This window comes from Balearica regulorum, chromosome 1 (assembly GCF_011004875.1).
Source record: "Balearica regulorum gibbericeps isolate bBalReg1 chromosome 1, bBalReg1.pri, whole genome shotgun sequence".
Taxonomy (NCBI): Eukaryota; Metazoa; Chordata; class Aves; order Gruiformes; family Gruidae; genus Balearica; species Balearica regulorum.
The window spans coordinates 55,075,716-55,090,567 of NC_046184.1; the positions used below are offsets into that span (position 1 = coordinate 55,075,716).

General features: G+C 41.1%; 1 protein-coding gene across 1 annotated transcript in view; it reads right to left on the reverse strand.

The window, feature by feature from the left end:
• GUCY2C (guanylate cyclase 2C) overlaps positions 1–14,852 on the reverse strand; it is a 44,523-nt gene that overhangs the window by 18,538 nt on the left and 11,133 nt on the right. Inside the window, exons 7-16 of the mRNA XM_010305051.2 lie at positions 14,380–14,494; positions 13,045–13,180; positions 11,303–11,382; positions 10,763–10,874; positions 6,755–6,836; positions 4,330–4,435; positions 3,723–3,785; positions 3,053–3,124; positions 2,017–2,121; positions 693–779 (exon numbers count right to left, since the gene is read on the reverse strand). Of these exons, the coding sequence (XP_010303353.2) occupies positions 693–779; positions 2,017–2,121; positions 3,053–3,124; positions 3,723–3,785; positions 4,330–4,435; positions 6,755–6,836; positions 10,763–10,874; positions 11,303–11,382; positions 13,045–13,180; positions 14,380–14,494 (958 nt within the window). The remainder of the gene's footprint in view (positions 1–692; positions 780–2,016; positions 2,122–3,052; positions 3,125–3,722; positions 3,786–4,329; positions 4,436–6,754; positions 6,837–10,762; positions 10,875–11,302; positions 11,383–13,044; positions 13,181–14,379; positions 14,495–14,852) is intronic.

The following is a 14,852-nucleotide window of genomic DNA, read 5'->3' on the forward strand; positions in this document are numbered from 1 at the left end:
GAATTATAAAGGTTCTGTAACTACTAGCTAAACAGATGCAAGTTTGTACTGTAGAATAGAATTTCCTTTACCGCCCATATTGGGTCTTCCTACCACAAGGACGTAAAATGTAAAGATCTGTTGAAAGCTACTGAAAAGCAGTCTTGGTTTCTGTACAGGATTAATTTCTTCCCTCTCAAACTGCCTGAAATGGATAGCTTTAGTTTCTCACTCTAGTGGGTGAGAAAATCAGGATGCAAAATAAACAGTTTATTTAGAAAAAGTTTATCCTGTCTCTGGATACAAATTGGAATAATTCCATCATTTTGAAAAAACACAGTTTTCCTTTATGTGCCTTACCTAAGGCCAGGGAGCAGTGTGTTTTGCAGGTCTTGTGACTGCACAGGCCCTACTAATCAGAGCCACTGGTCAACGGATTGTAACCCTCTGATCTTTGGGTCACATTTCTTTGGGGCATACTTTGTTTGTTTGTTTATAAACAGCCAAAGCCAGCTCTGGCTCCCATTTTCCCCAGTTTGAGAGCTGGGGGCTCCTCCTGCCTCATGCACCTATCCTCACAGGAGGAAAGAGTGGAAAGACATACATCCTCTAGCAAGGGAACGAGAAGACCCTGAGAGGTGCCCTTCTCCAGAGGATCCATTTTGCAAGACAGGACAGGTTGATTAACATTGCACTGTCAGCAGCCCGCTTACCTTGGCAATATCGTACATGACGGAGATTTTAAATTCCCAATCCATGAATGTGCCGTCAGGGTAGGAGATTTTATCATTTAAAACATCCTGTGAATATAAGAAAAGAGTGGTTCTAAACAGCATCAGGGAAAAAGGAGAAAATGAGATACGAGTATCTAAATCACACAGCCTTTCAACCAGCAACTGAAAGAGGTAGCTCTTCATTTTTTATAGGGAGTACATGCACTAGAGCAGGAGCTGACTCAGAAAACAGGGAATATGAAATATATTTTAGGTTTACACAGATCTAGAAGATTGAGGAGTCCAGAAACAGGGGTTTGTGTAATTAAATTTGCTTTTAAAGCTGAGTCTTTAATAAAGCAAAATAGCTGAGACAGAAATGGGCAAGATGTGCAAGGGGAAGGGAAATTAATTTCTGTGGTTTGAGCTCACAGTCCATTTTCTACTGATTTACTCATGGCCTTATAAGTTCAAAGTAGACTGTTCCTTTATCCTGAAGTACTAGTTATTTACAGTTCTTCCAGCCACTATGATTTCTGTTGCTAAAAGTAAACCTCCATGAATATGTCAGTTTACAAGAAAAGAACTAGAGATAGAGCTGTTATTTTCCTGCCTTGCTGTGAGTTTGTTCCAGAGACCACTGCGGCTGATGAGAGTCTTTGTATGAACTCAGAAGCAGAGACAATGTGTACCTGCAGAAGAGCTGATGCCACCATTACTTCATGATTAGCACTGAAATAACATCGGTAGTAATAAACTGTAAATCTTTCCATAATCTTGCCAGGCATCAGTTTATCATTTCCTTTTACAAACAGAAATGAAGGGCTGTTGTCCTTTGCAGCACAGGATTTGCCATATTCCAGCCTCGAACTGTTTGTCCCTTATTAATACAGAATATATTCTTTTCTCTATCCTTTCACGCTCTGGGGGCACTGTGGGGTCCACAAGGGCATCAGCAGAGGTAACAGCTACAGTGTGGAAAACAAAGAAAAATTTATATCATATATGGTCCCAATAGGGGACACAATACAAATACTGACTGTTGCTGTTGCCTCAGCAGAGCTCTGCCTGTACTTTTCCTTGCTTGCACCTCACCTCATCCTCTGGCTGCTGAGAACCATCAGACTGAGGGCAGCCACAGCAGCACCTGAGGAAGGCTGGAGAGAACCGAGCAAGGGAGAGGGAACTCGGAGTCTAAAACCTGCCACCACTTGCTCAGTCCATGGCTGCTGCATGAGGACCAGAGACACAGAGATGGGGAATTTTTTTCTTACTTTGAAATTTCATAGTTTGGGGATGGAAGGAGACCTGCAAAATTCTTTACCCGCAGAGAACCTCTTTCGCAGTACTCAATCACCGCAAAGATCATGGTGTCTATCTTCACAGTGCCATAGAACTTGGTCAGGTTGTAATAATCAATCTGTAGGAGCTAGAGCAGAAACATTGCATCTATTTTTAAAAGCAGTCACTGTTAGTACAGAAACATAGGTCAAGGATACTTGTGTGATGTGGCTTTTATCTCAGGCCCTGATAAGATGTATGAGTTTCCTTTAAACCAGTGTGTACTAAGGCACTGAGTGAAGTACTTGAAGACATTTGTCATTCCAGAGCCTTCTGGGTTAGGGAGATAAGAGTGGCTACTGTTGGATACTGCAAGTTAATTCCAGAGCCCCCTATATTGCCTCTCTACTCAAACTTCCTGGTTGACCAGAATAGCCATTATGACTGACAGAATGTTGGGAATCAGTCAGTAAATGAGCAAGTAATAAAAATTTAATTATGCTGCATGATATTATGGACTTTGTCCATTTATATAGACAACTGTAGTTTACTTTGCAGTATTTTTAGAGCTTATTGAATTCACAGTATAGCTGTATTGTGTAAAAAGGAAAACCATTCAAAAAAGGTGCACTACTGCAGCCAAATTCATTTCTCATGTTGGAAGAGTCTGTATCCACAAGTCAGCAGAGAGTTACTTATATTTAAAGAGCTGCACTTGGCATTCAATAGTAAGATTTAACTACAACATTCTGCTACTAATGAATTAGCATAGGAGCAAGAAGAGTGCATTGCCTTTTAGCATCAGCTATAAAAATGCATTTAGCAAGGCCATATGACGGAGCATGAATTACTTCACTCATCCTCAGCTTCACTGGCATACAATTCAGATTCTGAAGTGGTGATGAGATCACACACACAGAGAATGTTCACCAAGCAATATCCTTTGAGGAACTCATTACCTGTCCACCTCACAAACATGCACAAGCATATGGCTGTTGGAGTTGACAGTGGAAAGCAATGACTTCACTCATAGGTTCCAACCCACCCTGCAGTGTCCAGTTGCTACGTGCAACAGTTACCTTGTTCAGTTCTATTTTTTGCTTCTCTGAGAAATTACCATCATTGTTTTTGAGATCCTTTAGGATCACCACCTGAAGAAAAAGTAACAGTGGGGGAAAAAATCATAGGTTTAGCACAACAGCAATTCATCCTTCTTTTCCAAGAAATTTCCATACAAAGAAATACTTCAGAAGCACCTGCCTACTGCTTCACTGTTGCAGTTTCAGTCAATCGGCTAATAAGTAATGGGGTTATATTTCCTTCAAAAGATTTACCAGGTAGACAGGAACTATTTAGAATTGTCAATGATGCAAATTATAACTCAATATGAATATATCTTAGTCAGGCAGATGGCTCTACTGAATGTACAAGTATTGCCATGTAAACAGCCTGTCCTCCATTAATCCATTAATCTCCCTGGTTCCAAAATGTATCAGATTTCTGGTCCCTCTGTTTCTACTTCTGTGCTTCTGGACTAGGCTAGGGGTTCATGCAGTCTAATATTTTGCCTCTGGTCAGTAAGCAAAATGCAAAGCATCTGGTAGGGAACAAATGGCTTATTCCTTCCATAAGATCAAGCCGTTTTGCAAGGTCAGGAGAGGTGGAATTACTTCTGGAGATGAACAACCTCCTCCCAGAAAGAGCCCTCCTAAGCCAAGGAAGGGAGTGTGGACACTGCAGTCAGCTTACCTTCTTGTCATATTTGCCTTGGCGCAGCCTCTGAATGGTGTCACGTCTCTTATCTTCATCGATCTGAGAACAAAGAAGAATAATTAACTTGCAATTATCACCTACTGCTCACTTGGCAGGTCCAGAGAGATAAGGAAGTCAGTGTGTACCACGCAGAAAAGCATAAGCCTGTCCCTCTGGGGAGTGCCACTACATGCCACAGAAAGTGTGGGACATCCATGCCGCTCCCATGGCTGCTGGGGCCTCCGCCTGCTGCCTTCATTACTCTTGGGTGTTACAGGGGCATTACAAAGCACAGGGAAATAATTTTTAACAGTGGTGAGGTGGAAGAGACTGGAAATCAATAACCAGCCCATTTCCCCATCACAAAATGAGCTTTACTGTTGGGAAAAAGATATATTCTATTAAGGAGCGATAGATGGGAATAATCTCTTTTTTCTTTCATACAGCAAGGGAGGGTTAAAAAAATTTAAAAAATATTTTAATAGATCCTAGTTCTACCAGAACCATAGTCTGCGTTGTAATTGGAGCATACCAACACCCCAGCATCAATGGTCTTTAGAAGACAGAATCCAAGACCCAGCTTCAGGCATCATGCTTCTCTTACCTTCAAACTAACATGACTTGTCTCACCGGTCTCCAGAGGCAAGATTTCCTCAGGCGGTATATGGGACCATTTCTTCCACCGACGCTCATTATCTCTCCTGTACTTCCTGCAAAACAAGTGAACTCTTTCAGAATATCCTCCCAGTGAAATGAAACTCACAACAGGAGATTAGGACAGGGAAGCTTCCAGTGTCAGGATGACACAAGGATGGACTGTCAGGTGGGCAAGGCTTGAGCACAACCCCTGTGGCTCTCGTACAGTTTTCCAGTTTGAGGCTGCTCTAATTCCTCTAGCTTTGGGAAAGCCTAAATGCTTGTTCAAATCCATAGATGTAGCAGAAGAACAGAACAGATTTAGCAGAACAACTGCTAGGCAATTGCCAGAGTCTCAAGGGAGGTCAGAACAATTTAAAGCACAAAGGGCTGTCTGGATTTTTTTATAGTCTTCTCCTCTGTGTTATCGAATGTACTCTGAAGGGAGGTCCCACAAACAAATGCAAGCCAAAGGAAATCCTGGCATCAATGCTGGATGGTAAGAACTGGTGTGAATACAATGCCAGGAGAGGAGGTAACAACAGTGTTGAGATGAGATGCCTTTTTGTCAGCGTCCTTTGTATTCTGCACATTTTGTAAAAATGAGGGGAGAGCCCGCAGAACAGGGAGAAGGAAACTGCTGACTCCTTTGCAGAACTTCAGAGCAGACACTGTCTTCTCTTAGAAAAAAGCTTCAAGAAGACGAGCACTCATCAAACTACCTGCTTACCCGTGCAAGTCCTTCCTCCATTAATAAAAACACAGGACTGACTGAGAGACTGCAGGGGAATCACAACACCCCGATGACTGCTGGCAAATGCTCCAAATGGGAGAATCCATGGTATGGGCTAATAACATAAATATTCCTTTTCCAACATATTTTAACTCACATGTGTATAAGGAAAGGGAAACCAATAATTGTCGTAAGAACTGTTTTTCTCAGTTCAATCTTGTAAGCTGTGTTATATCAGCAGGATGCATTGTAATTCAAACTAGTATCACCTGGTGATTAAGTAAATATCAAACTGCATGAAAATCTACTAGGTCTAATATTTAGTTATGTGTTTTTCAGGACTTTGCCTTTTTACTTAGCAGTCAGAACTACACAGGGTGGTGTGGGATAGTTCAAATGTCCTAGAAACTTGGAAGATAAAGAAGGAATAGTGAGGCATTTTGTTCTTTTTCATAGCTGAATCTCTCTTCTCCTTTGCTTGTTAGGGGACAATCTTCAATAGAAACTATAGTTGAGAAGTTTGCTATTATTTCAACACTAAAATGGCAAGCTTTATACTCAAAAATCCTCAGGAATCTCTTCTATATTTGATGCTTGGGAATATTACAGTGATATGTATACAATAATAATCTAATAATCTAAACAGAATCTTTAGAATAGTACAGAACCTTTTACAACAAGTCCAAACTGCCTCCAAACAAATTTTTATTAGCCATTACAAACTTTACCTGTCTGTTTATGTTAGTGCTTAGATGTGGCAATGATTAGCTCTTCCATTTCTGGAGTACAACTGGATCTGTAAGAGCTGTATACCTTCATCTTTCATTTTTCCCTTGTGAAAAGCTTTAGTTGGCAAGGCTGATTGGTGCACTCAAAAAAAAAAAAAAAAAAAAGAGAGCCTTGGTAGTATCTATTTCTAATCAAGTTTTCTTATTTCTGATTTTCTCACTTTTTCTGAAGTTCTCTGATATATAGCAAAGAGGGATGCTGAGCTACTGAAAACAGATGCACAGGTAAGAATTTTTTTTAAAATATGAGAGAAAACCATATACTTTGGAATTGAGGTGGCATTTCCTCCAGCAAAAGGAGACATCATTGATTTCTATTTGTCCTTTCTTCCATCATGTTAAAGCTGAACTTTGTTACACTTATGGAATTCTAGCTGTTAGAAAAGTTGGTATGTGAAGAGTTGGACTGAGTTGGCGGAAACTGAAAGACAGGATGGATCCATGAAATTAAAACACCAAAACCTAATTATGTTTTTATTCCTACAGTGACTCAGGACAAATACTTCCTTCTAGATTGAACTTTTAGGTTAAAGAAACATAAATGAACCCCAAGTAAGCTAAAGATGGGCAGTAAGTGGAAAAAGTCTGCAGATTGGTCTGAGACATATGTTTCTGTGTATGTATTGGAATTGGAGCTTTTTAGCAGATGCAAAAACTCTGAGCCTTGCTGCATCTTCTCCCTTGATTATTAACCTGACACAACAATGCAATGGATGCAAACACTACTTGGCATATACTAAAGAGTTCACACTGAGGGCAACCACCCAAGTATGTAAGGTAAGCTAATGAATGGCTCTTCAAGGAGAGATCAAAGGCATTGCCCTAGGAGGAAAACTGTTCAAGGACAAACAGAGGGCCAAAGGGGTTGGTACCTTAGAATCAGCAAAGAGATGATCAGAACCAGAACCACAATTCCTGTGAGTGTAAAGACAGCAATGGTCAATATGTGTGGGCCTGCAGAAAAGAAACATTGAAAAATAAACAACTTGACAGAAGACACTGAAAAACAATATTACATTTAAGAAATTACCCTCACCCACACATGTGCAAGTCACGGTAGCTAAGCAGGGATATTCTTTGGTCATATCCAAATTGAGAGGCTTTGATAAAGTCTGGCACTGCCCAGAGATGACACGTGCCTGCCTCTTTCACTGTGGGATGAAGCATGACCTGAAGCAGCAGAGTCTTACATCCCTACCTGAGGGATGGGCACTCTGATGGGACACCCAGGTGGGAGGTGAATTTAACAGCACCAAATCCCACATCAGCTCAGCAGCAGAGTTTCCAGGTATCCTCCTCTTTAAAAACAAACTAGGATAGTCCAGGAATAAAGCTGACTTTTCTTAGTAACCACTTTTTAAAAATTCAAGCAGCCAAATTTCTTTAATAATTTATTAAGAAAGGATGGTGGAGGCAAACCTTGGCTACAACTCTGTGCGGGATAGGGATGTAGATGGGGTAAGCAGCTGACCATTTGAAATGAGAGTCACTGGCAGGCAGGCAGCATTGTTTTCCCCCAACATACCCTGGGCTTAATGCAAAATGGGCTCTTTGTTGACTTCTTTGGATAAGGCTTTCTCTGAACTGGGGAATAAAGGTCTGGTCCCTATGGTTTTTATCATTAAACACAATACTCAGTGATGACTTTCCACTTCAGGCTTTATAACCTTTGTTACTCGGAGTCTTGACTGATATAATTTGCTTCAGGATGGGATACACCTGAAGACCACAGCTTCCACATAGAATTTCGGCTGATATGGAGTACAGCCACTTGTGGATTTGAACGGCATTTCTCACAAGAACTTGTTATCCAGGAAGAGGTCAAGATGAAAATCATGGTACAGCTTTTAACATACAAAAACTTGTCAACATGTCACACCTGCATTCTCCCCTTATTGGCCCAGTTGTGTAAAGTGATTCTGTAGTTGATGCAGACAGAGCTTTGGAGACTGTGGACTCATTTCCAAATATGTCAGTAGACACTGTGTTGGGATGACAAGTGGTACTGAGGGGACTCTACTCTTCAAGATGAAATTCATATGTTATAGAGGGAAATTCATCTGGTGCAGCACAAAGCTGCCAGCTTCATGTCCTTGGAAGCTGCAAGGTGCCAAATGATTTGAAATTCAGGCTCTTCAGGCATATGAGGACTTAGACCCAAAATCATAGAACGCACAAGGGTCTTAGTCTTCAGCAGGCAGGCAGAACAGGTGAGGCTGGGAACTGATTATTTAAGGTTATAATTTTGATTGTCTTAAAGTGGAAAAGCGAACTGAAGCCTGTCTTGGGCAGTTCTTGGAGCTCAGGGGTACTGTGAAGGAAAGTTGCAGCTACCAACTCTTCAAAGAGCGACAAGCCATTAGTGCAGAGCTTTGTCTGGTAGCCACACACCTGGAGTGTGCCTACTCTATTGAGCAAGTGTCTTAGACAAAGAAGGCAGAGGAGAATCTAGTTTCACAGATTTCCATGTTGGTTACTTAGCCTTACTGAGGCTAATGCACTTCTCTGTGTGCCCAGAAACAGAAATAAAGGCACACAGGAAAATGGTAAAGTGTAAAAATTAATAAATAAGTAAAAAGCAACAAAAGACACACTAGCTGCCTCCAGAATCAAACACCGGCTGGGCAGGGATTTTGAACATACCAATGTAAGTGTCTGCATCTGACATTGAATTCAGTTTAGGAACTCTGGATTTTGGACCCAGCTTTCTGGCTTTGATTTTTTTGTTCTGTGTATCATGTCTCCCCACCTTCTTTCTGTGTGTTCATCCCAGCGTTGGTCTCGGGGCGTCCTAGTAACTTAATATTAGTCTGATGCTCTCGATTGAAAACTGTCAGTACTACCGTTTCCCTCCCCCAAGGAAGCATATCAAGATACCACTATAAACCGACATATACATAATAATGTGCAAAGCCATTTCCCACGAATTTTCTAAAACTTAAGCTTTGTGAATAGTGGTTTGCACCTTAACAATCCGCAGGCTGCAGTTGCCTATGGAAAGGCTGTGGGGGCCGCGGTTTGCCGTTCCTGAGGCTCTGCTACCACCTCCTGGCTCTCTGTATTACAACACGCAAAGGGAGACTGCATCACAAATTAACTGTTTCCAGGTCCTCTGGAACCAGAAACGTTTGCGTATTGAAGGCTGACCTTATCCATGTTTAGAGTGAGGGTTCAAACTTTCCGAATAATGGCAAAATGTGGATGAAGCTCTGCATAATAGCAAAATGTGGATGAAGACCCCTTTTTTTTTTACGGGTTTCCAGGAGGAAGGAGGGTAGCAGAACTGGGTCAGCTGTTCTCAATTACAGCTAAAGAAGGAGCAGTGCTCTGGTTGCTGTGTTTGTGCACCTCCCTGGAGGAAGAAACATTTTTCTGGTTGGAAAGTTTTGACTGGCTTTGGCCGTACTTAAATTTACTTAAATTTTGGCTGTAAAAAATTGCCCTTTGGGGGAATATATTTGTTTAGAATCACACCGAAGGAAGGTTTATTTTTAAAAAATGTGAAAACAAAATCATCAAGTGCCTGTGGAAGATGGTTTTACTTTGATTTAGTATAGCTTGGCCACAAAGTCAGGCCTTTGTTAAGCGCTGAATGTTAAGCTACTAGTTTAACACTGGCTTTCTGCAATTCTCAAATATTTTTCTTTTGCCCTTGTACAGCAGCTTCAAACAAGGATGTAGTCAGGGGAATATTTTAAAGATACAGAGATCCTCTAACAACATGGCATGTTGTGAGGACAAAGGGATGAGTAAGAATGGGACTGGAGCAACACTGAGAAGACTGGGGCCAAGCAGCAAGCCCTAATTTGGAGACATCTGATTTCCTTTACTGAGCAATAAAAGTGTTTGAACCGATGTACCATCTTACTGTGAATGGACTTTTAGTTATCAGAAGGTGTTTGTTCCTCCAGTTATTGGTTTACATGGTAATATTCCCCAGTGGAGGTAAGCAATACAGTAAACTAATGGAGGCAGAGCCTTTAGCAGAGACCTTTAACAGCGGCACCTTTGGACCACTCACTGATGGGAATGACTCAGGTGAAAACTAATACACTGTGCACTAACCCTTGCAACCACTGCCACTGCAGTATTTTTTATCCTGCCTATTGTACCCTGAAGAATATATCTTTCCATTGCCAATCACCATGTGGCAGCAGTCAACATGGGGAAACAATCCAAATCTGCTCCAACTGACAAGGCTGTACTCTGCTATGCTGAATTACAAGGAGATTCAACTATTCTATTCAGGAGTCACCAAAAACTCAAAAGAAAAGGAGGTGGTGATGTCTGGGATTTCAGATTTCAAGTTTGGCCGGAGATAGAGCAATAACCTAGTTTCCTATTGTCTATCTGCAAGGAACCAGCTTGTCTAAGAAACCCCTCCAGCAAAAACACCCTTAATCTGCACAGTGCTGTGTCTTCTCCTCAGCTCCCTACAACAAGGATAAACAGACAAGCAGAAGCTACCATGCTGCATCAGCAATACAGAAAGGCAGAGTCAGATAACCCATCATAACTTTTGTCTCTGCTGCCTTTCCTGAACAGTCTTTCAAACAATTCACACTACCACCATCTTCTAGAGAACGTAAACATAAAGTTCAGGGGTGACCTCTTCCAAAACACACCATGGTATTCCCCACGATCACTGCCACAGTGTGGAGTCTATGAAAGACTTAGTATCGCCTAAACAGAAATGCAGGTTTAGAATTGGGGGACCATGGGGGGCTGGGGCAGGGGAAGGAAAGATGCTGTTCTGCCCCCAGCTCCTGGCACCACTGGCTGGGAGCAGTGTGAAGGTAGCGTGCTGGATTGCACAGCAGGTGGAACTTAGGACTGTGTGACTTATCTTTGAAGAAGAGGTAGGTTAATGGGTGTCTCACCAGTGCCTGGAGTATCACTGGGCAGCTTGTGGTTCTTCCAGACAAAATCCGGACTGGTAGTCGTCATGTGTGTCTTGTTCTTTTGAGTGTTGAAATACAGAAGAGTGTGGAACTGTGGGTATAGGAGGGAAGAAATCCAGTCAGCAGCTGTGCTCTCCCTCTTTTGACCCTTGCTTCAAACTACCCTTAATAAATGTATTGCCCAAACTCAAAGTAATTCTTGCTCTTTCTGCTACAGTGGTGCATTCCTCAGCTTACCTATATGTTTGGCTGCCATATTCTTCTTCATTCCTCTCCTCTCTTGGAAAAGAAATGTATCAATCCCACAAAATACCAGCTGCACTTACTGAATCACCAGATGACATCAATCCTTTCAGTCTCCAGTACGCCTCTCATGACCCCCTCCTGGCATGCACAGCACGCCTTGGCACGCCACCACTTCTGCTGTAGTTATTTTCATCATTCTTATGCAATAGTACAGGGCATTTTGCTTTTCCTTTCATATATAAGGTCAAACAGTTGCTTCCTGGACATACATACATGATTTGAAGATGTATACAGCAGGGTCAAATTGGTATCAATGTCTCCAAATTCATCTAAGGTCACAGGACCCAGTACACCTGCAGACACAAGGAATTAGTCAGAGGGCTTGCATTCTCAGAAACACAAATATGTGTCAGGAAGGATGGGATAAATAAAAGGATTTCTGACGCTCAGGATATTTTTCTTCTTTATGTATATGCTAGAATACATATCAGCTTAGTGTGGCTCTACTTCTCCCTTAATAGCATGTCACATTTTCTCTACGAAACCCAATAAAAGGTGTTGAATTGATTGCACTGAATAGAAAAGTCTCCCTCTAGCTATAGAAAAATATATTTGTCAGGTTTCTTCAGCATACCAAGAATGTCAGAGTAACCTCCCTTGAAGGAACCACTTTAGAAGTGAGAAGGGAAATTGCCTTTTTCCACCTGCAGTTTGAATCTATCAGCAAGAAAGGAAATACAGGGATACTTTCATTCCCTTTGCTCTTTAAAGAGCTACCTGCTTGGCTCTAATGATATTATTTTAATCAGGTCTTTTTCCCTTTAACCTCCTGCCTCCGTATGTCAGTAAATGTGCAGATTGAGAAATTAACTATGTAGCACATTCCAAGGATTTTAAAGTGGAACTTTTAAGTCACTCAGTGTGGCTTGGCTTTTCCCTCACGAAGTCAGTCATTTCAACAAGAGCACAAGCTTAGCCAATACCCACCACTCCTGAAAGTCTCACCTTCCTTTTTTCCCTTCTTCTTTCAGCAGAGTGATTTTGATCAGCTTCAGATTGCTCTTTTGCTCCTGTTGCTGATGACTTTTTTTTTTCCCCTAAAGCTCAGCATCATCATTATTTTAGTTTGAGACTCCCTTTTCACCTCAAAAACTTATGCCAATTTTTTCATGGTCCACCTTCTTAATATCAAAATATGTATGAACTCCATACTCTACCAGCTTCCACAAAAGAAAGAATCAAGGTGGTTCAATACCATTCACTTTTAGGATTTTTTTTTAACTGAACTTATAACTAATGTGGAGCATTACGATGCAAGATTTATTTCAGATAAGTAAAAAAGTTTGTGCAACTTACCTTTCAAATTTAGTGAAACTGAAGAAATGCATTTACTGATATTCAAAAAAGAATGCTGTCTCCAGGAGGAATTAGTAAACTATATTTTGATAGGTTTGGGATACTATGGTTAAAGCAAAGATAAGCCCAAAACCTGTGAGGCTGTATTAGGAAAATCTGGGAAATTTCTACACATAGGTTTGCTGGAAGCAGTTGGGACATAAACACAAAGCTTTGAATCGTCATTTTGGTACAGATCTCTAATGTGAAGTGACAGCTGGGACTTTGCTGTTGTCACTTCTTTGTGTAAGTCTTGCTTCTGTCTTTTCCTAATGATGGAATTATGTGATTTTAAGCCCGTGGCCTACGAAAGCCCACTGGTTGCATGCACTGAGGTGATTCTGCATGACTGCTATGTAGTGCTTCTGCTAATAGTGAAGATAACATCCTTGGAAAAAATGATAGAAAAAGAAAAAAGAGTGGGAATAAAACTCATTGAAGGGCTTGGACTTGTTTATAGAATCATAGAATCATAGAATCTTTAAGGTTGGAAAAGACCTCTAAGATCATCAAGTCCAACCGTTTAGTGTAGATGTGACTTATCCTAAGAGTGCTTGAGAACAAATTTCTTTCCCCTCATCAATTTTGTGAACTCTGCACAGGACTGTACTTTTTTTTACCTTCAAAAGTGGTATTTCGGAATTCATTGATGAAACTGAGAGGTGACACTGGCTTCTGGGAGAAGATAAATTTCTTCAGAATATGTCCAAACAGCAAGACTGCATTAAAATAGCCAACAACAAAGTCATCTTCCATCTAGAACAGGAGAAAAATAAAAACATTTGAGAGTTCATGTTTCTGCCTTAAAGCTACAATATCTTTGGTGGTCTCCATTTGGCAAAAACTCCAGCATGGAAGACCAGAATCTGCTGAACACTGAGTGAGTAGATGGGCAATGACACATCAGCATTCTCGCTTGGAAAAATAAAGGTAAACAAAATATATTTTTGGTGAATGAAGACAGGGAGGTGGTAAAAACTTATGAGTTTTTATAAGTTAAAGCTCTGGCATGCTGATCCTGGCACAAAGGATTTGAGAAATCCTACATTGTAGGTTCTGGGCAAGCCTGCTCAGTGGGACCCAAAGCCCCTGGCTTTGGATTAGACTTTCTGTGCAGATAATCCGGTGTGGTGCCAGCGAGTCTGGGCTTCCAGATGGCCACGGCTCAGGGGCAAGGAGCTATGCCAGAATTTCCAGCAGCCTGCCATGGAGCCGGCACCCGAAAAGCTTTGAGCCCAGGCTGGGGGATCTGGAAGCCCTATAAATCCAGCCAGAAGCTTTGGGCTGCCTGCTGGAGAGCAGGAGCTCAAAGCCACAAATCCTGGGAGGAATTCTACATGTAGAGCCTGATTCCTGGGCAGATGGCAGGAGTATCAGCTTCACTAAGCAGATAAAGGGTTTGCATAGTTTCTGCTTTTCAGGAAATTAAAAAAAATACATATTTCCTATAGAAAAAAAAGTTCATGTTTTTGAAGTTTAACTGGAAATCTCCTGGACAGAAACAGCAATGGTTGCCACCACTTACACATATCTGCACACAAAAATCAGTTAACAATTATTAGTTCTGAACTTTCCATGCTCACATCTCAATTACACCTATAGATCTTCCTTCAGTGATGTCATGCAGCTACAGATAAGATTATCAGTCACTCAGAAGTGGAGTCAGAAGGCCATGTATCTGTAGGTGTCCCTCATGCCCCATGAACATGACACTTCCAGGCCAAATTAAAAACTTGAGTTGAACTTCACAAAGCAGGAATATGAGATCCTGCATGTTTGCCTTATGATACTGTATTTTTACATCATTACAGCAGGACAAAATGTCATCCTGTCATAATGTAAGAAAATAGAAGCATGATGGAGGATGATTACAGCTGCATTTTTAGTTTTCGTTTCCCAGCACATGAACATGAATAAACTGAATGCAATAATCAGACATAAAATAGTGTGGTTACCAGGATGGCATCCTCAGTCTTTATGGTATTCAAGCTGTAATTAGCCGGTGGTAGAGTCAGGACAAGTACATTCTGCATGTAATGGGCTGAGTTGTTGTTCCTGAAGTATGTGTTACTGCAAAGCAAAGCACAAGAACCCCACGAACAATCAGCAACAGGGGCAGTGGTAACCATGACAGAATCACTCACCTCTCCCCAGCAGCACTGTTATTTAACAGGTTAAAACAGTAGTTCTAAAAATAAAATTTCATCATGGACAAAACTCTTCATGTTGTTAATTCCCTGATGCCAGCTTCTGTGCTTAACTACATTAAAAGGTAATATCAAAGAGATCTGGCAATCTGAAACTCAAAGGTTGCAGTGAATTATTGTTAATATTGTAACTGTTTGGTTTCTGTGCTGTTTATTTCCTCTTTTTTCAAGCAAGAGTTTATACTTATTAAAACTGAGTCTCTTTTTGGAATCCACAGTAC